At 39.4% G+C, this 26439-nt stretch overlaps 2 protein-coding genes across 2 annotated transcripts in view; both read right to left on the bottom strand.

Annotated features, from left to right (window-relative positions):
* LOC115575203 (immunoglobulin alpha-2 heavy chain) overlaps positions 1 to 26439 on the bottom strand; it is a 225356-nt gene that overhangs the window by 57472 nt on the left and 141445 nt on the right. The gene's annotated exons all lie outside the window — the stretch shown is intronic.
* LOC115576105 (immunoglobulin mu heavy chain-like) lies at positions 1175 to 25217 on the bottom strand. Its single transcript, XM_030408618.1, has 7 exons — positions 25169 to 25217; positions 24762 to 25067; positions 4392 to 4439; positions 2658 to 2939; positions 2266 to 2547; positions 1866 to 2162; positions 1175 to 1769 (listed from the first exon to the last, which is right to left on the bottom strand). The coding sequence occupies exons 1-7, from the start codon at positions 25215 to 25217 to the stop codon at positions 1426 to 1428; spliced, it is 1608 nt and encodes a 535-aa protein (XP_030264478.1). The 3' UTR covers positions 1175 to 1425.

Raw genomic sequence — 26439 nt, 5'->3', positions numbered from 1 at the left:
GTGATTGAAGTTAAATGTTTCTAAAACTAATGAAGAGCTGCAGTCATCTCAGTGGTGTCCATCTTGTCATTCACTGTCTCTTCATCTGAAAAAAATAAATACATATAAGAAATAAAGTAAAAAAATATATCATGTGTACTTGTCAAATACATATTGTTTGACAAGTTCTGATTCATCACTTCAATCAACCAGCTGGAAAATTGACACCTGTGTCTTTAGAAGTGGTGCAGGTGACTCAGCTGTTGGGCCGTATCACTGATTCATACTGACAAAATGTTTTTCTTTAGAACTTGCATGAAAAGCTTTATCCTCATACAACTGGACTCTTACTTCCTGTGGTTTGTTACTGAAAGATGGTACGTGTAATGCGTTTAATTCGTTAAATTCAAATGTCAAAGTCAAACCAGCACATTTTCTATAGATGCTCTTCAAATTAAAAGTGTTGATCAGTCGAACATGGCTGTACTAATGAACTGGAAATGCTGCATTACACACCACTTCACTGTATAAAATGCAAATTAAAACTGTTATAGACGTTTTTTTTCTTCTCTGAGGTTCATTGTAGCCGGATGGAGAAATGTGCCCTTTTTATCATTATTACTGCCTCTGTTGTTTCTAATTGTATTAAGTTATAGTGGATGCATTTCTTGGAACTGCAGGGGTAAAAGTTGACAGTCCGTCATAACGACAGAACATTTCAGTGGATGTATACATGCTTATTTTATCCTATACAGTCTTTAGTTAGTATAACTGAACTGCAGAAGAGTTCCTGCATGTTTACCTTGACCAGGCTCAGTATCACGCTATAGAAGACAGAAGATATGAAGAGGAATACGAAGGAGGAGGCTGTGGACCACAGACTGCTGTACTCATCCTCTTCACCGGCATCGTCTGTGCAGCTCAGAGAAAAAGGCATTAACCCTGGATCAATGTCTAAGAAGAGGAAGGTATAGGTTAGATGAGATGTGTGTATATATGCGTGTGTGTGTGTGTTTTTATTGAGATAAGATGCCTTTGTCTCTTTTGAATAGTATACACTTGAATCATCTGCATCACTATATGATCTCATATCATGTTTAAATGTTCCTCTAGCCAAACCGTGGCACAGTGCAGTGTACTACAGTGAGTCAGTTCCTTTCAGCCCAAAGTCATTTATGAACTTGTAACACAAGAGTCTCCATGCAACATTTATTTGAAAGAGTCAGCACACATCTCCAGCTGTTAGACATTGTGACACAGACAGATTAAAACACAATAGGATGACATCAAAACAGAAGGGAAGACTAAAATCGACATGTTGACTTGTGTTTTCACAATCACAGAGACCGGTGACATCACGGCGCGCACATGTTTCCATGGCAGCGACAACACACAAGGACAGAACACGCCAGCACATAATACCACACGTAAAGCTGAATCTGCTATTCAACATTCAAACGAATTACCCTGGGCCTTGAACACCTCTTTTGGGCCCATGTGGACATTGCTGCCAGCGGGCCAGACGTGGCACCCGACCTTATGTGTGTTCCACTTCTCCTTGGTGATGGTGTAAACACTCGTGACTGAGTAGCCAGTTTTGGTCTTCTGTGGTGGGGAGTTGATGCCATCAGTGTACTCGCCTTTCTCTTGTCCAGTATGCTCCGACCAGGCGATGTAGTAATCCTGCAGCTTACTACTGGTGACCAGACACACCAGGGTGATCTCACTGTCAGCTTCTTGGAGGTCGTTGTCTTGGGGGACATGCACTGTTACTTTTGGCCTCTCTCCATCTGAAAGAGATACTCAGTTTAACAGAGTGGTTGATATATGACTATGATGATGATGTTCACTAGACATGAATTATGACGTGTGACTCTGTGACATACCTCCCTTGTGGACAGTCAGATCTTGAACAACTGGAGTCATATCGTTTCCTTCAGCAGAACAGCGCACTTTGGTGACTCCCTGCCACTCAGTGTAATTGCGAGTCATCGTGCTGGTTTTGCTAAACTGGCCACTGCGCGACTGTGTTTCGGCCACATCTTGTCCATCAATTTGCCACATGATTTTAGTATTATCGACAATACTCTGCTCTTGTCCAGTAATGACACACTCCAACTTAACCTGGTTGTTGCTGAAAATCTCTTTGGGACTCGGTTGGTTCAGTGTCACTGTAATGGGAGCTACATAAAAGAGAGCAACATGTTACTTAACATTTGTGTACTATTATGTCACTATTGAGTTACAGAACAACAGTATTACACAATGACTGTAGTGGGTCTGTACCTTTAGAGGCCTTCTTTATATATTGTGTTCCAGCGTGTGTCACCTCACACGTGTAAACATCCCTGTTGTCCCAGTCTGTGTTCTTGACGTTCAGGATACTGACAACTGAAAACTTATTTCCAGTTTGTTCTTGCTTCCAATCAGTGGTACCAGAGACATTATGTGCATTCTTTTTCCATTTGACTGTCAATTCCTTTGGGGCAAAATAATCAATCGTGCACACTAGGGCTTGAGTATCTCCTCTTGGCACAGACAGCAAAGTTACCTTTGGAGGGTATGAGGCTAAGAATACAAAAAACCAGACAGGTGAGTGTAATCATGAGAGAAAAAATTATTAAAAAGATAAAAATCTAATAAAAATGAACAAGGTGATGCATGTTACTTATACACACGTTTTTGCAGCATCAAACTCCTGGAGCCTGCAGAACAATTAAAAGAATGCATCGCATCCCAGTCAGACTTTGACAATTCGACCAAACTGACTTCTGTGTATTTATTGTTTTTCTCAACTGGAGGGTATTCCACAGAGTTCAAGCTGGTCCCACGGGCATTGGTCCACTGGAAAGTAAGACTGCTTGGTGAGAAGTCAAGTGCGAGACAACCAACAGTGATTCTATCACCAGACCCAGGTTGGCATTGAACCAAAGAAAACAGAGTCGGGGCTGTGGCAGTATCTCCTGTGAAAGAGGAAACATGTTAATACGTATGTCTGTGTATAACACATGCAGCTCACCAACAGCTTTTGGTATAACCAGTTATCATCACTGACAGAGAGAATATCATGCTCCTTTGTTGCGACGATCACCACTATACAATACTAAAATATAAACATTCTTATTATCATTGTTCATGATAAGATGCTATCATCAGATGATTTTCCCAGCAGCAAAGAATTTTTTTATTTGAAATCTTCTTCAAAATCCTGACTTTACATCTTATGGTTCACTATAAAATGCTTGATCAGGTAATAGTCATCCCCAAGATAACACCACACCAACTGTGACTGATATTAGTTTGAATGATGAAACTAAAGAGAGACAGAATCTGCGGAAAAGATCATGTCAATTCATAATACGTTTTAATAAATGATGTCCCATTTTTGTTTATCTGCTTAGCACACAGATAAACAGACTGGATCAATGTTACTGTTTCTCTTTTGATAGAACCAACAGTGATTTTATATCCAAGAGTCGCACTGAACCAAATGAAACAGAGTGGATTTTTTTCAATTTAAAATCACATAAGTACAATATCACATACATAACACAGCCATTTATGTGGAGAATAATGTGATTAATGATTGGTTGAATATCAAAATATGGAGACCCGGATTTTTTCCAATGTTAAATAAATGATCTTACAAATAATTACGATATAAGGAATTTAACCATGAAACTGTGAAATACTTCAATAAATGCTTAAAACCCAGCTCATGATAATTAAGATTTTCTTTCTGTCTTTTTGACATTGTTGCAACTTCTTTTTATTTAATCTTACATTGTCCTATTCATTTATTAAAACTGAACGTATTCAGAGGACTGGAGGAAATCATGAACATTCTTTACCATTTTGCAGGAACAAAGCTCAGTTTGTCTTTAAATATCTATACGGTATATTGATACTGTAATGAAGGAATAAAAAATGAAATAATCATGTAAATATAATGGATCACACAAATCATCAACGAGTTAGAACACCCGTAGTAGACATTTTTGAATGAAATACTAAATTTGTATCATTTTTGCTGATGATTAACAGCTGAACCTACTGTGCATTTTTAAAGTCTTTATCACTTTTCATAGATACATGTTTAATTTAATCATGTACTGATCCTGTATTTAAACACAGAAAAATATATAAACTATGTCAAATGTATTTTCCTTTTTTTAATGCTGGTATGGTTCTAAATAGTGAAATTACACTGTAGAAAGAATGTCTAGAATAATAATCTGAATAAAAAGAATCATCAGAATTGTCCATGTAAATTTAAACTCAAACCACTTCCTGCATTCAGTGGCAATAAATAACTCTTTCAACGCTTTCTAAGAAACAGCTGTGCTAAGAAACGTGACCTTTTTTTTTAAAAAAAAAAAAAGGTCACTAAGTTATGTTTAAAAGTGACTTACCTGATGATACTGTGACTTTGGTCCCTTTACCCCAGTAGTCGAAGTAATCACAGTGCTGCGTCTGCACTCACTGCTTGAACAAAAACCTCAAGTACCAGAGAAATGGGTTAAAACCTCATTAATTGTTTAAAAAACACAGAAATCCGAGTCGGTATCATGTTGTGGTGTCATCCTATGAGCAAGTGTTCTGTGTTTATTCTCAATCAGTTATTAAAGTAAAGATTTACTGGTAGATACAATCTACATCTCTGCGCTAACAATGATTTAAAACTACTTTTAAAGTAACTTTTACCACAAATCTACTTACTGGTAATTGAAAATAATAAAGGCGGTAGTTACCTCACGATCCAATCAGAAATATTTTGTCCTGCCTTTTTCATCCATCACAAGAATGAAAGAGTACAAGATTAGTGCTCTTAGGTTTTTGTACGGCTCTATATCACAGTGGCCCCCAGTCCATCACAGTGATAAACTCTAACACAAAAACTAGATACTGGTGGCTTCACTGAGACTCAGGGGACCTGCAGCGTCAGGTAAAACAGAGACTAATTTTGCACTGGTCACTAACAAATATAATGAGGTGTGGACAATTATATGGTATGTTGTGATTCCATGTTACATTCTTTATAAATATGGGTTGCTACCATTCAACTGGTTATATTGCAAGGTATGTTTCTGTATGGTGTTTACAATTCGGGCTCTATGTGCCCCTTTTCAACTTTGAGCACCTGCCCCTCCAAAGGTCTCTGCATGGCCCTGATCCTGTTCATTCAGCATCTTGATTTGCCACACCTGTCAGCTGGATGGCTTATCTTATTGGATTTTAACAAATGTGTGCTCAACATCTAAAAGAAGTAATTAGAAGACAAACTTTATAAAATTGTTTACTTCAACTTGTGAGAGAAACGGAAGCAACAAACAAAGTGTTGCATTTATATTTTTGTATATTTAGTGCAGTATTTTCAGTTTGTGCCCTCAAATGACCCCAAAATCTTGCAGGATTGAACCTCACTGACTCTGTGTCCTGTATTGGACTTTCACAGCAGACTTCACTCCTCCTCATACTCTGCAATATGAAATAAGTTGTAGACACATCCCATGCTGCTGGTCACCAGCATACCAGCACCAACACACAAGACGCACGCACACATATGAGCACTTGAAGAAGTTAGAATATCAATTTGACCGGAATTGCTTATGTGTTGACAGGGTGAGGAAACCATCACAGAGACTCACTGAAAGATGAAATCATTGATTGTTCTTGTTTTAGTGGTTTACTTCCTGCCATGTGTTTCATGTAAAGCCATGTGATAAGCATTTGAAACGCAGTCTGTCCTTGTCTGCCCTCTAGCGTTTCAAAGGGGGGACTGTAACAACATGTTCCTTCATAATAAACCGTCTCCACATCCACATCTATGCCCAGACACGTATAGATGCCAAGGTTGCATGAACAGGGACTTGGTGTGTGTGTGTGTGTGTGTGTGTGTGTGTGTGTTTGTGTGTGTGTGTGTGTGTGTGTTTCTCAGTGACTTGGGTTGAGCCCTCATTCCCTCCCATGCAGCTGCACAGAGTGGAGCTCCCTGTTTATTTCAACTTTATTTCTAGTTTGAAGTAGATCTGATGAATGATTCTTGGAGTTTGCAAACTACAGAAAGAAAGAAAGAAAGAAAGAAAGAAAGAAAGAAAGAAAGAAAGAACAAACAAGAGAACAAACTAGTAAGTTTCAACCACTCAGATTTAGGGATGTTGTCCCTGATGTGTGCTGAAAACTGAATAATGAATATACGTGTACATTACATGAGATACTGAACGGAACACTTTCACCATTTCTTTTTGACTTTCTTTATGAAGAATAATTTTTTACTGTATTTGTGTGATGATTTCCAAAGATAGACGATGAATTTCCAGTTAGTCTCCAAGAAACTAACAAACCCCTTTTCTTAAATAAATGCTGAAAATCTTAATCCTATCCCACATCACGACTGTCAAATAATAATAATCAAAGCCATGAGAGTACAGATTTATTTTAATTTGACAACGTTAATAGTTTTACTACTCCTTGTAAGCAGCAGCAGGTGTGAACACATGATCAATAAATGGATTATTATTATCCCTCCTTCCTGATGTAAATTATTGAGAAACAAAGAACTAAGAGTGACTGACAATCTGAGGTCTATTTGATTTTATCAAAGCTCAGAGGTAAGAGACACACCTAAATCCTGTGGATGACACATTATTTTTTGTTTTTCTTTGAGGTAAGCATGAGGGTCTATTTTAATGCAAGAGAATAGAATATGAGTACTTTCACTCAGTTTTCATGTTAAAACATGTTAAATACTTTTTCTCAATTAAGATTCTGGATGGATGTCTTTTACCCTTAACAGAGTATCTCTACATCTGTGCTGGTCTGTCAGCTCTGTGTTGGAACTTATAGTCAACAGGGCAGCAGGAAATTTTAACAGTAAAATTTGTACTTGTTGTACTTTTTATTTTTGTAGAAAACTTTGTCTTATGAGACTTAGAGCTGTTGGGCTCAGATATAGAGGACATCTTGTACTTGCAAAACAGAAATAAGGATACAAGTCGACATGAAATAGATGCAATAATGGTAGTGATTCAAATGTACTCCAAACACAGATCTGTCAACACATCAGCTTTATACAGTACGCCATACATCAGACAGATTGTCACCTGACAGGAAGGCACCAGAAAATGTGTTTGCAACACTTAAGCAATGTTATCTCTTAACTCATTATTATTATCGAGAGAGTCTCCATTCTATTGTCTGTACCTCCAGACACACATAGTCTGCTTATACTGTATCAGTATGGCAAGTATAAGGGACAGTAAGTTACATTGTTACACAAATTAAAACAGGAGACACAAAACAAAAAAATGTTCTTTCATGATTAGAAGTTTCTCCTCCTGGACGTTTTACAACTCCTTTAAACGTTACCTCCAATGAAAAAGACACAAAACAGACTTTTTGTTTCTATTCTAATTCTCTGTGACTTTGTGCAGCACAACTCAGCTAGAAGAGGAAGTAGTTTTTGTATGACTCTCCTGTTATTGTCTCTCACTGTGTCTCTCTGGCACAGTAATACACTGCTGTGTCCTCAGTCTTCAGACTGTTCATCTGTAGGTAGACTTTACTGCTGGAGTCATCTCTGGAGATGGTGAATCTACCCTTGACTGACTGGGAGTAAAAGATAGGAGTACTAGCTGTGTCTATATAAGCGATCCACTCCAGTCCTTTTCCAGGAGCCTGTCTGATCCAGTTCCAGACTGAGCTTCTAAAGTTAAATCCAGATGTTGTGCAGCTGAGTCTGTGGGACTCTCCGGGTCTTTTAACTGTTGGTTCAGACTCTGTTATGGTCTGACCTTCAGCACCAGTGGAAACAAACAGAGCAACAACCAGGAGTGTCAGCTTTCTGTAAGCCATGTTCAAAGTGTGCTTCTGTTTTCAAATCCATGAGTCCTCTTTAAATATAATGCCAACTGGATCACTGTGAGAGTTTGTTTACAGGAGGCTCCTCCTACATCCCATTCGGCTTTTAAAGTCAAATTCAACAGTTTGAATGCAAAATAAAACAGCATTTAAACAATCTGACAATTACTGATTGAACACATCTGTACCTCCATGTCTACAAAGAGCTGCTGGGTAAATTTAGACAATGTGACTTCTCAGTTTCATTATGTTTTTGTCAAAGCATCCAACAGATTGGTTGTTATAAACGTGAGTCAAATGAGCTACATAATGGCTTCAATTCTTTGATTGATGTTATAATGTAAAATGCAAAACAGTTTCATCTGTAATTTTAGGATCTTAAACACTGGTTGTGACACCCTTGGCGGCTGTGGAGGAATTTTGGCCCACTCTTCTTTGCAGATTGGTTGAAGGGTTGAAGGGTTTTCGAGCATGAACGGCCTGTTTGAGGTCATGTCACAGTAACTCAAATTTGCATTTAAATACTGAATACCAAGACATTTCAAATTACTTTCAACAGTTTCCTATAGTTTAGTAATGTCACATCATAAAGATAATAAGAATGACATCATATGGTATCTGTAAGGTGTATTAAATCAAGGGACTTTTTAAACAAAATCAAGATGAGCATGTCATGAAGATCACATGTTTGTTGTCTGTGGAGGTTTTTGTGCAGCTGCTCCACTGTCTTCAGTCACTGTGTCTCTCGAGCACAGAAGTAAACAGCAGAATCTTCTGCTGTCAGGCTCCTGATCTCGAGGTACTGAGTGCTGCTGGACACGTCTTCAGTCATGAGGAAACCACTTTGAAAGGAGCTGGCATAGCTAGCAGAGTTTGAACCTGTGTTCATCCTCCCAATCCACTCCAGAGTTTTCCCTGGCTTCTGTCGTATCCAGTGAAGATAGTTGCTCGTCATGCTATAACCAGATATGACACATGACATCTTCACTGTCTCTCCAGGTGTTTTCACCTCAGAGGGAGACTGGACCAGTTTGATCTCACTCCAAACTCCTGGAAGCAAATAAAATGTGATCATTATCCAACAAACTTGTAAATCACAGGTTTGACATTTACAAAAGAAGTAAAGCAGAATGAATTTTCTCACCATGAATACTAACTACAAATAATAAACTCCAGATGATTGTATTTTCCATTCTGTGATAAACACTGTAGTTCAGAGCTCTCTGATCTCAGTGTTTCAAATATATCTCAGTCTGTCACAGGTCTCTGTCACAAGTTACTGATGGTGTGTTTATAAGAGGAGACTTTGCATAGACCTCCTCTACAGGTTTAAAGAGGGAACATGTGACACACACACATTTTCATAAGCAGAGTAACAGCAGACACTGTAGAAAACAGTCCTGTCAACTGATGGTGTCTTGAAAAAATAATCTTATTTTTAAATGGCTCAGAGCTTTTTTCAGCTTGGCCACATCACAACAGGCAAATCCTGCATATCCTATTGCATCCTATTTGTGTATTTGTTAAGAAATCTATACTGTTAAAGCTGAAAGTTAAGTTACAAAATGTTTTCCGAGTGTTTCACAGCATTGCAATATTATTTATTAATCTTATTTATTAATAAAACATGTCACATGCATCTTGTATTGAGGGACATTTAAGTTTCTCTAAGTCTCTTCTGTATTGTTGCGGACTGCAGAGGAAATTGATGAAGATCTACCATTAAAATTCTCAACTCTTCGTCTACCAGTCACAAAAAATGCCTCTATGATTCAGTGAATTACATATAGATAATTTTTTTGCAACTCATCAGACAGCACTGTCTATATTAATGTTTGCATTTGACAACATGTGTATGGTTGAGTCACATGGTCTCTGGGTATTTGTGCAGGTCTGTTGGTGGTTTGTATCACTGTGGGCCGACGTACACAGTAATAAACAGCTGTGTCCTCAGGCTGCAGATTCTGTCCTGTTAGAGTCACTGTTCTAGCAGAAGTGCCTCTGCTGTAGCTGAACTTGTTCTTCAGAGCATTATTTTGATAAAAGTCTCCTCCACCTCACTGATGAGAAATCCAGTCCAACGTGTTTCCTTCACACTGTCTGATCCAACCTGTTGCATAGCTGTCATCAGTCAAAGAATAACCAGAGACCTGACAGGTGATGGTCAAAGACTGTCCAGACTGTTACAGTAAATCAGCTGACTCAAGTATATTTAAATGAATCAAAATAAAAACTAAATATTCAGGCATTTCTCTTCAAAAGAGTGGATGGAACTTAAATCAATGCCAAACACATGTTGGATTGTTATGAACACACTGTGTTTCGTTTGTAGGCTCCAAGAAGTTAGCTGAAAGCTCCTGATTAACTGTTTAAAGCAGCTTTTTTAAATGTTATCTAATTGAGAAAAAAATAATTTTCAGCGTCTTCAAGATGTCAACTGATTTTTTTTCATTACTTGTCTTTATTATGTATGAAAATGTATAAAAGTGTTATTTGTTTTTAACTGTGTACAATAATGAATCTCACCTTATGAAGTCCAATTATTTAAGTTGTTGCTATCAAATCGAATTAAGATCCTTTTACTAAAATCTGTGGACTCTTTCTCTCTTTACTGTACCAGTGAACAGGTGTTGAAATCATTAGTGGTCTGAGGGCTCCTCCTCTGGTGGCTTCATGTTACAAGTGTTCAGGCACTGAGGGGTTTTTGTTCAGGTCTACCGATGGTTTGTGTTATTGTGGCTCTCTGGCACAGTAATACACAGCAGTGTCTTCAGACTGCACATTCTGTCCATTTAGTGAATTCTTTAGTGAATCCTTGAGGTATGTGCTATATCCCACACGTGCGCCTCCAATCCACTCCAGTCCTTTCCCTGCAGGCTGCCTGATCCAGTGTGTGTGATGACTACTAACAGAATAAGAGACCTGACAGGTGATGGTCAGACGTTGACCTGGCTGCACAGTCACAGAGGGTGGCTGTGTCAACTGTTCACACTTCACACCTGTGGAGGAAAACATGTTGAATATTGAATGAGTGTAATAAGAGTGAACAGTCAGTGTGCTGTGATCATACTGTCAGTGTCTCTGCCTCAGTGAGACTCACAGGATCCAGCAGCCAGCAGCAGCAGCAGAGCTACAGAGAACATGGTTAGTATTGAAGGTGATCTGATGGGAGCTTCTCTTCTTCTGCTGCAGCTGACAGCATGATATCAAGTCTTTATAGCAGACTGTGATGAGGTTCACTTTGCATAGAGAAGGACACTGACAGGATATAAAAGGAGAATCAACTGTCCTTTTACGAGAAGTCACGGCTAGAAGTTGTGAAAATTCATTTTGACCTGCATGTAAGACAATGTTCATATGATTTTAATGATGTTAGTTATTAATTTTTTTTTTTATTCTTTACAAAACTTTATCAAGTCAGATGGAAACACACTGACATAAAGACAGTATATAAAGCTGTAATCTATAACTATTTTTTGGTTATATTTGCTTAACCCTTGTATTATGTTCGTTTATCTGAAGTTTATTTCAGTAATTGTCAAAAAGCTGAAAGTAAAGTTTTGAATTGTTCTGACATGTTGAGTTTTTGTACAGTGTTGCTCCTTCCTGTGTCACTGTGGCTCTCGAGCACAATCATAAACAGCAGAATCTTCAGTTTTCAGACTGTTCATCTGCAGATACACCTGCTGTCTGCTGTCGTCTCTCGAGATGGTAAACCGGCCTTTGACTGACTCAGAGTAGAATTGGCCGCTGTCATCAGTATAAGTGAATGCGATCCACTCCAGTCCTTTTCCAGGAGCCTGTCTGATCCAGTTCATATTGTAGCTGATGAATGTGAATCCAGAGGCTGTACAGGTCAATCTGTGAGATTCTCCAGGCCCTTTAACCACTGGTTCAGATTCTGTCAGAGTCTGACCATTACCACCTGTTGAGACAAAAATGAACATACAGTAGTAAGGTGCTTTGAGCTCGAACCATTTTTAAGGCCACTACAACTGTAGATCAGTGTAGGTGTTCACCTGCCCAGCAGACAGGTAACAGCAGCAGTCCTGTCCTATAGTCCATCATGTTAAACTGTGTGTCCACTGTTCTCTGTCATCCTCTCTGCAGTCAGATAAGTAGAGGAGGAAGACATCTGAGTTTTGCATTGACTCCTCCTCACAGAGAGGAACCGTATTTGACTCATATATCAGTTACTGTTTGGTGAAACTGTAGAATGGATGTCTATTGATGTCCATAACAGGTTCAGTATCTGAACCTCTGACTCATTTTTTTTTTGTCTGTGAATGTGCAAGAAAAGCTTCTTGCCAGAACAACTTTTGGAAGTCTATAGACATCTGACACAGGTTCAACATCTGAATTACCGTCATTGTAAAAGCTTTTCAACAAATTGTCATGTAAAATACTTGTAAATAGAGAACGTGTAAACAGTAGTTTTGAATTATGGCTATTTGATATAAAGTAATTTCAAAATTATATTCAAAATAAGTAGCAGACTTCTGGGGAAAATTCCAGAAATGTTCCAAGGTCAGGTCCTTTTGTAAAACATCATTAAATAGAAAGCGATCATGTGGCTCAATAAATCACAAGCAAGCATGCAGCCTTCACTGTTATTCGTTTTATTGAATACAACATTTTGTTCGTCTAACCTTTGAACAGTAGCCGAAACTGGTGGAGGTTTGATGACCAAAACATGGAATTCCACAAAGCTAAAATTGATTAATGGATCATTGAATGCTGAGTGGCTTATAGCTCGTCCGTATACATTGTCCTACTAGTTGTACCTTACCGGACAGCTATTTATTTTTGACTTTCTCGTCATAGAATAATGTTTTGTTCTATTTGTCTGATGACTGCCAGAAGGACACAGTGAATTCTCTATAAACTAAACTAAATAACCTATTTTCTTATATAAATCTTGATCTGGACTTAAGTTTGCTGATTATCTGCCTGGAATCTGTTCAGTGTTTAATGCAGAATCTGCTTAACTGTGTTTCGTTCTTTCAATAAAACAACATCTCAAATACAAATAAAAAGGTCAATTTTGTTCATGTTTATGAATGAATGGACAAACAGCAATAATAGAAATGTGTGATACTGTAATATCTGATAAACAATACAACTGAGGACATAAAACTTGATTCAGTAAAAGATACAGCTGCATTTACTCTCTTTTTTAATTTTGAAATTAATCTAACTTATATGCATTAAAGACTTATGAGCACACAATTTGATTTCTTAAACTATCACTATTTGTGATTTAATGTGGACTGTAAATTACAGGTTAGACAAGTAATAAAATATTTTCATAAGAATTTGAAAATGGGGCAGAAAAGTTTTGATAAAAAAACTTGAATGCTCCTTAAACAGGACTTTTACTCTTTTTTGGGGGGGGGTTCTTGGGAGATCTTGGATGGCCAAACAGTTCTTTTCATTACTTTTTGTGTGACACATTTGTAATTGAATTGAATATTAAACATTTCAGTCAGATAAAGCAAGAATTAAAGATTGAGTGACAACTCTGAACATTCATGACTGACAGCTACTCAGACAAATGTGATACTGAGACAAGTGAATGTTTCCAGTGGAGGTAAATAGAGGAAGTCATTTTTGTATGACTCTCCTGTTATTGTCTCTCACTGTGGCTCTCTGGCACAGTAATACACAGCAGTGTCTTCAGACTGCACATTCTGTCCATTTAGAGTCACTGTGTTACTGGAAGAGTCTAAATCGATACTGAACTTGTTCTTTAGTGGATCTTTGTAGTATGTGCTGTATCCAACACGTGCACTCCCAATCCACTCCAGTCCTTTCCCTGCAGGCTGTCTGATCCAGTTTGTGCGATAGCTGCTAACAGAATAAGAGACCTGACAGGTGATGTTCAGACGTTAACCTGGCTGCACAGTCACAGAGGCTGGCTGTGTCAACTGTTCAAACTTCACACCTGTTAAAAAAAACAACAAATGTTTTGTAACAAATGATCAAGTTAAACTGCAAAAGAAGAACTGTTGACTTTGACAAATCCAGAGAGACTCACATCCAGCTGCCAACAGCAGCAGCAGAGCTACAGAAAACATGGTTGATGTTGAAACTGACGTGCTGTGAACTCCACTGACAGCCTGATGGGAAGTTTTTATAGCTGAGTAACAAGGAAGCTCACTTAGTTTGCATAGAATCAAACATATGAAGCATCAATGTTGGTCTGACTGGAGCCAATAGAAGAGTCTGTTGACTGTTATTATATCTGCAGAGTGAAAACATGCCTGGAAATCACCTCTGCTTTACACAACTATTCTTACTGTGAATATTACATGAACCATAGATAATGGAAAACATATTCTTTAAAATCAGCATTACTATATTAATGATGATGTGTCATGGAAACAAAAGGAGAAACCACCAAGAATGTTGCTTTCTATAAGCCATGTTTACAGTGTGTTCAGCATGTTTTCAAATCATTAAAACACTTTAAATATGACTAGTGCATTGCCCGTAGGAAGCATGTATTTCTATAGAAAAGTGGGAGGTTAAGTAGCTTTTTCATGGATGGCCAAATGAGGCTGTGTTTGAAGGTGGGACGTCAGGGATATAATTGGCTGTTTTTGACTACTTTTGATGATACCATTATATGTCACCTTAAAAACTATTTACCTTGCCTTACTTGGTGTAATTATTTTTAGCACAACCTCACATGTGTGACTGTACAGTTATTTTTTCATTTTAAGGTACTATATTAACACTATGGACCTAAAATCAAAAAAATAACATAATATCAGAGTAGAAAAAGTTAGTTTTTTTACTGTGAAAACCACAAATATGTTTAATGCACCAATTGCATTAGTCATAATGCAAATATAAATTGCTGTTTGCTAAATTGGTGTATAAGTTTTTGAAATTTACAAAGCTATGTGTAACTATTTACATTTAAATGCAGGCAATGCCTCAGGCTCAGGGCTCAGCTCATTCCTGCCTGTTCCACATTCAGCCGTCTCCTCCTTGGTTTGCCTCACAACACGACTCCACTACTCACTAAACACACTACACCAAACACTACATAACACACTAACTATACACTCCAAACACGCTATATGTCACAAATCTCTCAACTCTCAAAACTCGCTATCTCTGTCGCTGTCTCCAACACATCACTGCTGCTGTCAATCATCCGCCGATGTCCCTCCCACATCTTCCTGTTCCTCAACAACCAAACTTGCTGCTTGGACACTTTCGTGACAAAAGCACATTTTTACTGTTTCTTCCTGCACCAGACATAAAGCAAACGTAACGGCAATGTTCGCGAAAAAGTGTGTTGGACATCATTTACCCTAAATCCGGTTTTGGACGTGACGGTGCGCCCGCTCCGTCAACTCGGTAGGTAACGTTAGGCCGTGTGGGTCAGCTAGCGGCTAGCAGCTAGCTACACACCAACATCCACAGATTCCGATCCCACTTTATTGACCGCGCGTCTCCGGATCTCCTCAGACCCCAACAGACTCAGTCTGGACTTGTCTGATCTCATTATAATCCACAACAGTCAGTTTAGATGAACAGAACAGAACAGAATGGGACCGAACCGCCGGCAAAATCCCGGTCCAGCTCGCGCCGCTGCAGGTATAAATCCGCTTGTGACAAAAGCACATTTTTACTGTTTCTTCCTGCACCAGACACAAAGCAAACGTAACGGCAATGTTCGCGAAAAGGCGTGTTGGACATTATTTACCCTAAATCCGGTTTTGGACGTGCCAGTGCGTCCGCTCCGTCGACTCGGGCAGTGGGCCGTGTAGCTAGCGCTAGCTAGCGGCTAGCACGGCTAGCGCTAGCTACACACAAACATCCACAGATTCCGGTCCCACTTTGTTGGCCGCGCATCTCCGGATCTCCTCAGACCCGAACAGACTTGGACTTGTTTAATCTCATTAATCCACAACAGTCAGTTTAGATGCACAGAACCGAACCGAACCGCCGGCAAAATCCCGGTCCAGCTCACGCCGCTGCAGGTATAAATCTGCTTGTTTTTTAAGGTATGTCGTGGGCTTGAGCTCTGCAGTGGTTGGCTCTGGTGCCCGCGTGACTGTGGTGGCTCCGGTGGACAATGCTTGCAGAATTTGTAAAAGGGTAAAGGGTTCTCCCCAGAAATTTTTAGTGTAGCGGCGCCCCATCTGTCCGGGGGGGGGGGGGGGGCAAACGCTCGACAACGTCAGTCCCGGGGGGGGGAAGACACGGACGGACGGACGGACGGACAGACGGTCATCAACTCTGTCAGCCGGGGGACGGACACGGACGCTCATCGCCGTCAGCCGGGAGCTCCTAGCCGTCAACCGGCGGACGGACGGACGGACGCGCGGAGTATAGCGGCGCTGACCTAGTTCCACCGTCTGGGGAGAACCCTGCGCTATCATTGCAGTACAAGCAAATGCTTATTGCACACCACTGAACCACGCAGCAGCCATGTTGAAAGTCTCAGGTCAGTCTGATCCTGATCTGCAGAGATATTTGAGGAACACACACACACACACACACACACAGACAGACAGACAGACAGAGATTCCTTGTATTATAGATAGATGTGAGCTGTTTTCCTGAGAGAATGTATTTACTGTTGTAGTGTCTGTGTTTTTCTTACACATCCTGGGTTCTAAGACAATAGTGAATAGGGAGAAGACAGGATGGGACAGGACCAGATGCTCCCTGTTAGACAACTGTGGAAATATGACAGGACAGGGGTCCCCATGACTAGGAGCCCTGATCAGCTCAGAGGTGGGCATCAGAAATAAGCTACAGGAAAGGGTCCACACCAGAGGTTCGAAGATGACTCAACTATACATTGTCATCTAAGTATAGAGAGACCATCCTGTCCACTTTAACTGACATCAGCAAAGTTAAGTAACACACACAAGAGTTATTTCATAGGGGGCGTGAGGCAGACCCATCCTTCTCTTCTTTCCCATTGGATAGATGAACCTTTAATCCACCAAAGTGACCAATTAGGAGAAGTAGGCGGGTATGGAAAATAGACTTTAAAAAAGGCCCCACACCAGAGAAAGGTGGTGGTTTTTGGTAGAATTTCTAAGATCGAAGGCGTTTTCTGAGGGCAAAGCGTTTGGCATTACTTTGCCATAGATTTGAGAATACCAGACGTGCGGCCGCACTCTGTTTGGATGCAGGCATTTGAGATCTGTTTCAATAAAGATTGCTCTATCATACCACCCAGTCTTGCCTCCGCAGAATTCTTTTATCATCGAACTACACGCCAACACCTTTCAGGAAGACAGCCCAGAAACGACACTGTCAGCACCTCCTACATCTTATTAAAGATTAACTTCAAATGTAAAGAACAGCTTGTTGTTATTGCAGCATTTGATCACTTAGTGTTCTTCCTGTATTTGCAGCAAAGTGACAGCAGACAGCATCATGTAAACAGAATGAAAACTTCTGTCTGATGCTGCTGATGGCATGAAAGGTTTTTAATCATTTCAGTGTCAGCAGATGTTTGAAGACATACAGAAAAACTTGGAGCCTCGAGAGGAAAACAGCTGCTCAGGAACTGAAACCTGTGAGACAAAATGCAAAAACTACATCTGAGTGTTGAGAGTCAGTCAGTTAATATTAATGAGAACACAGAGTCTCCTTTAAGTAACAGAGGAGAGACAAACTTGTCACTGACTGCCCTCTAGTGATTTTATGAAAGAAACTAACATTATTTTTCACATTTATGTAGCCTAGGGAAATTAGAATAACAGAGGACACAAAATATTTTATGGGATCTTTATTTCTCTGATACTCTTTAAAAGCGAGAGATTAATATCTTATCCTTCAAAACTCAAATGATTTCACTTATCTTGGTTTATAATATCCCAGACTGAAATGCATTAACCTTTTGAAAAAAGTGACCAAAATCCTCAACTTACTGAAGCTGTATCCAACTCAGTGATTGAGCTTAGTGCATCAATGACATACATCTGAATATATCTGAATGAAAGTGGCTGCATTTATATTATGACTCATTTAGATTCCATAAAATTCAGAAACATTATTGCCTCTTAATGTTTAGAAATGTTTACATTTGTAGTAGTTTTATTTCAGTGACCACATTGTTGTGCCATTCATCAACAAATACTCTTTATTGTCTTGTGTTTCATTTAATGTTTGCTATCAATATTTCTCTGGAATAGATTTAAAATGATAATATAATTGTGTATGATATAAAATACTTCATGCTTTGTCTCCTTCAGCCCAGTAAAGATGAGTTCTGTAGGTTTTTGTACAGCTGCTCAACAACTCCAGTCACTGTGAGTCTCGAGTACAATAATAAACAGCAGAATCTTCAGTCTTCAGACTGTTCATCTGCAGATACACCTGCTGTCTGCTGTTGTCTCTGGAGATGGTAAACCGGCCTTTGAATGACTCAGAGTAGTAAGTGCCGCCACTACCAGTATAGATCCCAGCAAGCCATTCCAGTCCTTCTCCAGGAGCCTGTCTGATCCAGTTCATATGATAGCTGCTGAATGTGAATCCAGAGGCTGTACAGGTCAATCTGTGAGATGCTCCAGGCCTTTTAACCACTGGTTCAGATTCTGTCAGAGTCTGACCATCAACACCTGTCAAGGCAAAACAGTTACACATATAATGAGTGACGTTCCCATTGACAATGAAAATAGGTGAAATGAAAATCAGTGTAGATGTTCACCTGCCCAGCAGACAGTTAACAGCAGCAGTCCTGTCCTATAGTCCATCATGTTAAACTGTGTGTCCACTGTTCTCTGTCATCCTCTCTGCAGTCAGATAAGTAGAGGAGGAAGACATCTGAGTTTTGCATTGACTCCTCCTCACAGAGAGAAAACAGCTGGACTGGAGATATTTAATGAAACTGGAGGATTAAAGTCCAAGAGTCTACTCTCCTAGTCTGCTGTATTGATATTTCACTGACAAGTGTTAAATTTAAATTTTCTATAAGTGTCAACACTAGAACAACTCCAAACATAAGAAAATGTTCTGACAACCGAAACACTGACATCATGAGGATGTCTTCAAATGTTCAGAATTATCACTCCTACATCAAGGCGATGTCAGTATTTCCTTTATTGTACTATAATGGGCAGCACATGAGAATAATAATGTAGATAATCTACAGTTTTATTCTGATCACCAGCATCTTTTAGCATTTGTGAAAATCATATTATTGTCATCTCACTACATCATACCATGAACCAGTGTTTGGAATATATATACTTATATTTATGTGGACGGATCACTTTCTAATCATGTTCTAATAAAGCTGTCTGATCAAATGTTTTTCAGCTTCTTTCTCTTTTCAGCTAAATTCATGTATTTAATGGTCTGTAGTTATGAATATAAAGCACTTGTCTAGTAAATCATCAAATTTACAACACTTGTCACATTCACTCATTCCTAGAAACACATTCAAAAGCTGACTGCAGAAGCAGCCATGCAAGGTTCCAACATGCTCATCTGGAGCGATACAGCCCTTCTTATCCAAAGTCATTCACACACTCACACTCACACACACAAACACACACACACACACACACACCAATGAAAAAGCCATCAGGAGCAATTTGTTCAGTATTTTGCCCAAGGATAGATAGACATGCAGATGTGGTCTGGGGATGCAACCACTGATTATTACTTTGAGGGATCTGAAAAACGCAGAATTTTTATTTAATTGAATACAAACTACACATTAACTCGAGGAAATCATATTTTTCCACTCTGACATAAATCTGCAGGTTTGTCAAGGGATCAGTTTGGAAATGAAAGTTCTGTTACACAATAAAAATTATGTTTTCTCTGTGATTTAGTGCATTGTATCTGAGTTAAGTATATAAAGATGACATTTGACTTTAACATTGTAAAGCTCAAGCAGTATTAGAATTGATGTGATATTGAAAAAGGTGAGTGTTCTCATTTGTAGTGGTAAATAGAGGAAGTAGTTTTTGTATGACTCTCCTGTTATTGTCTCTCACTGTGTCTCTCTGGCACAGTAATACACCGCTGTGTCCTCAGTCTTCAGACTGTTCATCTGTAGGTAGAGTTTACTGCTGGAATCATCTCTGGAGATGGTGAATCTACCCTTGACTGACTGGGAGTAATAAATGCGAGAACTGCCTGTGTGTATAAACGCGATCCACTCCAGTCCTTTTCCAGGAGCCTGTCTGATCCAGTTCATAGGAGAGCTGCTGAATGTGAATCCAGATGCTGTACAGGTCAATCTGTGAGATTCTCCAGGCCTTTTAACCACTGGTTCAGATTCTGTCAGAGTCTGACCATCAACACCTGCTGAGACAAAAAAATAAAAAATGCATGTCATTGGCTTGGCAGCACAAATAGAAGTAATCTAAAATTAAGACCTTTGTAAACGTTCACCTGCCCAGCAGACAGTTAACAGCAGCAGTCCTGTCCTATAGTCCATCATGTTAAACTGTGTGTCCACTGTTTTCTGTCATCCTCTCTGCAGTCAGATAAGTAGAGGAGGAAGACATCTGAGTTTTGCATTGACTCCTCCTCACAGAACTGAATTTGACTTGGATCTCAGTTACTGTTTGGTGAAACTGGTGAACTGAATGTTCATTGTTTATAAGTCATTGCTCCAACAGAACCTTTTCATGTTTCAGTACAATTTGTGCAACTGGTTGACAAGCACATGATTAAAATTGGTTGACCTTCATTATGAAGCCACAAATGAAGAATTTCACAACATTTGATCAATTGCACAGTGCCACTAAAGGGGATATTCTATTCAAAATGGCAACAAATGTTGTTTCTTTTGTTGTTATGTTGATTTTCTGAAACTTCTTTTGAAGTGCTCATGAGGCATACCTTTCTCAAACATTAGGGGAAAGAAAACCTCATTTAGTCCAAAATAATTTTTCTTATTCAATTCTTTATCTAGATGACTTTTAAAACACATTTTTCTCCACTATACATTCAGTGTTATTGTAACTGAACATTTGAATGAAGTTCCAAATGAAAAAAAGAAGAAAATTTGAATAAACTATGAATGACTTGAAATTAAATTAATTATATTCCTTTTATTTTTTCATTGCTGAATGTGTCTTTATCTCCCTTTATTAGTGCAACAACTACATCTGAGTGTTGAGAGTCAGTCAGTGAATATTAATGACAACACAGAGTCTCCTTCAAGTAACAGAGGAGAGACACATTTGTTACTGACTGCCCTCTAGTGACTTTTTGAAAGAAACTGTAACATTATTTGTCATCTGACTACTAATTTGGATTCCACAAAATTCGGAGACATCATTGCTTATAAATGTGTAGAAAAGTTTAATTTTGTAGTTTTATTTCAGTGACCACATTATCGTGCTGTCTTTTGGCCTTTATTGTGTTTTGGTTCATTTAATGTTTACTATCAACATTTCTCAGGAAAAGATCTAAAATTATAATATAATTATGTATGATATAAAATACTTCATGCTTGGGCTCCTTCAACTCAGTAAAGATGAGTTCTGTAGGTTTTTGTACAGCTGCTCAACAACTCCAGTCACTGTGTCTCTCGAGCACAATAATAAACAGCAGAATCTTCAGTCTTCAGACTGTTCATCTGCAGATACACCTGCTGTCTGCTGTTGTCTCTGGAGATGGTAAACCAGCCTTTGATTGACTCAGAGTAGTAAGTGCTGCCACTAGCAGTATAGATCCGAGCAAGCCATTCCAGTCCTTTTCCAGGAGCCTGTCTGATCCAGTGCATGTATTGGCTGCTGAATGTGAATCCAGGCCTTTTAACCACTGGTTCAGATTCTGTCAGAGTCTGACCATCAACACCTGTTGAGACAAAAAATAAAATATGTGTGTCATTGCCTTGGCAGCACAAATAAAAGTTATGAAAATCAGTGTAGATGTTCACCTGCCCAGCAGACAGTTAACAGCAGCAGTCCTGTCCTATAGTCCATCATGTTAAACTGTGTGTCCACTGTTCTCTGTCATCCTCTCTGCAGTCAGATAAGTAGAGGAGGAAGACATCTGAGTTTTGCATTGACTCCTCCTCACAGGGAGGAAACAGCTGGACTGGAGATATTTATCAACATTTTTGAATTAATGTTCAAGAGTCTAACATGTTTTAGTTTATGTAAAATGTCAGTCAGTATTAACAACACAATGACATTTATTCCATAAACACAGACATCTTATTCTTTGTTCAGACATCTGACACATTAAAGGAGAACTTCGGTCGATTTAAACATGCAGCTTCATTGCTCAAGCTACCCTTGACTTGCCACTACCGAAGACGCGAACACATTTGGTCCAACCATTACAGAGCTCCGTGAACGGAGATTTAGCATTGAACGCTAACAGCATGGGGTCAGAACTTTACACTGGGTTTTAAGCGTCTTAACATGCTCCACATCTCACACCAAAAGTTATGCAACATCAGCAGACATCTTACAACACAGCACTGTAGCGTGTATGACTCAAACTGAATAAAAGTAGTTAAAACAGTGTGTTTGTGCAAGGAAATACTTACCTGCCGTGTCTTCCGGTAGCTTGACCAAACTAGTCAATCCATCGAGCGTGCACTTACTCCCTCACTGGCGGAGACGGAAACGTAATCCAGCATTTTCGTGTTTATGTTCATAATGTACATGTCCATGTTACAGCCTGTCATGAGCCATGAGCCTTACAATAGCCTGTTAAGCCTGTTAAGTGCACACTCGGTGGATATGCTAGTTTGGTCTAGCTACAGGAACACATTTTGTTGTTTGCAGCATTTTTTTGTTGCATGTGTTTTGTGTGTCTTTGGTTCTGCATCGTTTAAACTCTCTATGTTTATGGACCTAGAGCCACCAGAGGAGACACTACAAGAGCATGCTGCTCTTCCTGCCAACCTCACCCTGCCTCTAACCATTGAGCCTGGATGTCCACGTGAGTGCAAGCTGCTCATATTGATTGCACCACCGATTCCACACTTGGTGTGTCTCAGGTGTGTTCCTGATGAATGTAAAAATGTTTAACAATAACTTATCTGTCCTGTTTTATTCATCTCAGTTGGCTCAAGGATGTTAAAAAATATCAGGTTCTGCTTTATGCTGCAGTCACACAATAGCATTACACTGACACTATATTTATTCTATATCTTGTGTGTGTGTGTGTGTGTGTGTGTAGTAAGTTATCATGAATACAAGGTGAGAAAGTGTGCTTCATGTGCCCTCTAGATGCAGCAAACACTGGCAATTCACCTTCAGCTGATCCTGCTGACTGGCCTCTTCATGTAACAGACCTGATGAGAACCTGATGAGTTGGTTCGGAGAAGGCTGTATCATGTATCAGCTGATTTCATCTTTCCTCTGTGAGATGTTGGAAGAAGTTGCCACCACCAGTACTTCACCTTAGTCAATGGTGAAAGGATCACGTTTAAGCAATATTACCCTCGAGGGTATGCTTTAATGTCATTTGAGCACGACAGTGATGCGGTCCGCAAGCAGCACTGAAGTGCTCAAATGACGTTAAAGCACACCCTCGAGGGTAATATTGCAATTATACAACTAATACCAACAAAAATAAAATGTATAATCAAAATATGTCCATGTTGATGGACAATTTGTTCTCAAATTTGAATGGTTTTTGTGAGTGTGCGTCATGTTTCCATGGAAACACATGGGGTCTGACTAATAACTGAGCAAAATCAGTCACATTAGTAGACTCATATGTGTAATGGAACGTAGTTTACCACTCCAGCAAATAATCCAACCCATAGTAACGACCTAGCAACAGAAAGGATTTTCTAGTCCCAGATGAGTGAAGTCTGAGCTGACGGTAATGTTTTATCGCGGTCTCGGAATTTCCCGAACTAAATCAATACTGCACAGATAAACAGAAAATGCTTATTTTTATCGTCCAAGTTATAACAAAGATGTAGATTTTTTTTCTTTTATATTTTTTATAAAACATTCCCACCGCGGTCACAATAGTGTCTCTCACACCGAAGGGAAAATTAATAATAGCCGGGGCATTTATTTGTTTCAATCACTTAACAGACCAGACGTTTATTTCGGACCAGGCGGCAATTTGGGACAGGCGTTTAATTCCTTCCTCTCAAAAATCCGGGATGAAAATGTCACAAACTTCGCAAGCTTTTCTGTGAATTCTCTGGCATCATTTTGGACAATAGTTGTCTTCTGCAAGTTGTTGCAGCGGAGGAAAAGAGCACTCGTGGCAAACTCCTCATCTCTGCTGTCACTCGTACATTTGTTTCTCCATTGCCCTGATCATATTACGGGACACTCTCTCATGGCATGCCCGTTTGCTGATAACTCATTCCCGCATGTTTATCTCAAGCTCCTCGCCCGCTTCCAGCCTGGCCCTGTTCTTCTCATGGGGATGGGGCGCAGTCAAGTGGGGATCAGTCAAGCCTGCAGAGGGCACCAAATGGTCTAGGACCACCCCTGGTCATTAGCCATACTGCTGTATTTTGTGTATTTTTGTATTTTGTATTTTGTAAATTTTGTGTTCATTATTTTGGTAAAAGGCTGCCACAAACGGTGACACTGTTAACATGTTCCAATTTTTTTGTCAGCAATACACTTGCATCTAAACAAACCCCAGAAGTAAATGTGTGCTGTCTGGCTTCTAATTTCACGGGCTACACTGCTTTAACAGGATTTTATTAGTTTAATAACTTTTTAAAAGTTACACAATTTCTTAATTTCAGAAGTTTTCTGGGAGGTCTTGGATGGCAAAACAAGGTAATTTTCATGACTGTGTGAAAAATATGCAACTGAATTTGACATTTCAGTTTAGATAAAATAAGAATTCAATATTGCGTTACAACTCTGAATTTTCATGACTGACAGTTATGCACAAAAAAGTGATACTAGGAGAACTGAATGTTTCCAGTGGTGGTAAATAGAGGAAGACGTTTTTGTATGACTCTCCTATTATTGTCTCTCACTGTGGCTGTCTGGCACAGTAATACACAGCAGTGTCTTCAGACTGCACATTCTGTCCATTTAGAGTCACTGTGTTGCTGGAAGAGTCTAAATCGATACTGAACTTGTTCTTTAGTGAATCTTTGTAGTCTGTTCTGTATCCAACACGTGCAATCCCAATCCACTCCAGTCCTTTCCCTGCAGGCTGTCTGATCCAAGCTGTAGCATAGCTGCTAACAGAATAAGAGACCTGACAGGTGATGGTCAGACATTGACCTGGCTGCACAGTCACAGAGGCTGGCTGTGTCAACTGTTCACACTTCACACCTGTGGAGGAAAACATGTTGAATATTGAATGAGTGTAATAACAGTGAACAGTCAGTGTGCTGTGATCATACTGTCAGTGTCTCTGCCTCAGTGAGACTCACAGGATCCAGCAGCCAGCAGCAGCAGCAGCAGCAGAGCTACAGAGAACATGGTTGGTATTGAAGGTGATCTGATGGGAGCTTCTCTTCTTCTGCTGCAGCTGACAGCATGATATCAAGTCTTTATAGCAGACTGTGAGGAAGTTCACTTTGCATAGAGAAGGACACCGACAGGATATAAAAGGAGCATCAACTGTCCTGTTACAAGGAGTCGCAGCTTGAAGTTGTTTTGTGAACTGTTTTGCACTGCAGTGCTGAAAAAACCAGCATAGACCAGCCTGATTTCCACGCTGGTCTATGCTGGTCAGTGCTGGTTTGGTGCTGGTATGCCGTTTATCATCTCTTATCTCATTATTTATTATCAGGAGAGTCTCAATTCTATTTTCTGTACCTCCAGACACCCAGGATATGATTATACTGTATAAGTAGGGCAAGTGTAAGGGATAGTAAGTTACAATGTCATTACACAAATTAAACAGGAGACACAAAACCAAAAAACATTCTTTCATGATCAGAAGTTTCTCCCCCTGGAGTTTTTACATCTCCACTAAAAATTACTTCCAATGAAAAAGACACAAAACAGACATTTTGTTTCTGTTCTAATTCTCTGTGACTTTGTGCAGCACAACTCAATTAGAAGAGGAAGTGGTTTTTGTATGACTCTCCTGTTATTGTCTCTCACTGTGTCTCTTCTTGCACAGTAATACACTGCTGTGTCCTCAGTCTTCAGACTGTTCATCTGTAGGTAGACTTTACTGCTGGAGTCATCTCTGGAGATGGTGAATCTACCCTTGACTGACTGGGAGTAATAGATAGGAGAACTAGCTGTGTGTACAAGTGCGACCCACTCCAGTCCTTTTCCAGGAGCCTGTCTGATCCAGTTCCAGACTGAGCTCTAAAGTTAATTCCAGATGTTGTGCAGGTGAGTCTGTGGGACTCTCGGGGTCTTTTAACTGCTGGTTCAGACTCTGTTATGGTCTGACCTTCAGCACAAGTGGAAACAAACAGAGCAACAACCAGGAGTGTCAGCTTTCTGTAAGCCATGTTCAAAGTGTGCTTCTGTTTTTCAAATCCATCAAAACCTCTTTAAATATGATGCCAACTGGATCACTGTGAGAGTTTGTTTACAGGAAGCTCCTCCTACATCTCATTCTGCTTTAAAAGTCAAATTGGAAAATTAGATTTTTCTATTTCAATATAGTTTTGTCAAAGCATCCAGCAGATTGGTTGATATAAACTTGAGTCAAATAATGATTCATAATGGCTTAAATTCT

This window comes from Sparus aurata, chromosome 23 (genome assembly GCF_900880675.1).
Source record: "Sparus aurata chromosome 23, fSpaAur1.1, whole genome shotgun sequence".
Classification (NCBI taxonomy): Eukaryota; Metazoa; Chordata; class Actinopteri; order Spariformes; family Sparidae; genus Sparus; species Sparus aurata.
This window is presented reverse-complemented; position numbering and strand designations above follow the sequence as displayed.

What these genes read in the sequence shown, in the direction of transcription:
- LOC115576105 (XM_030408618.1), bottom strand. Translation starts at nt 25,217, where the DNA reads ATGTTCTCTGTAGCTCTGCTGCTGCTGCTGCTGCTGGCTGCTGGATCC. An exon ending in GCTGCTGGCTGCTGGATCCT is followed by an intron (nt 25,068 to 25,168) that starts GTGAGTCTCACT and finishes TTTCCTCCACAG; the next exon opens with GTGTGAAGTGTGAACAGTTG. An exon ending in CTGTGCCAGACAGCCACAGT is followed by an intron (nt 4,440 to 24,761) that starts GAGAGACAATAA and finishes CGCAGCACTGTG; the next exon opens with ATTACTTCGACTACTGGGGT.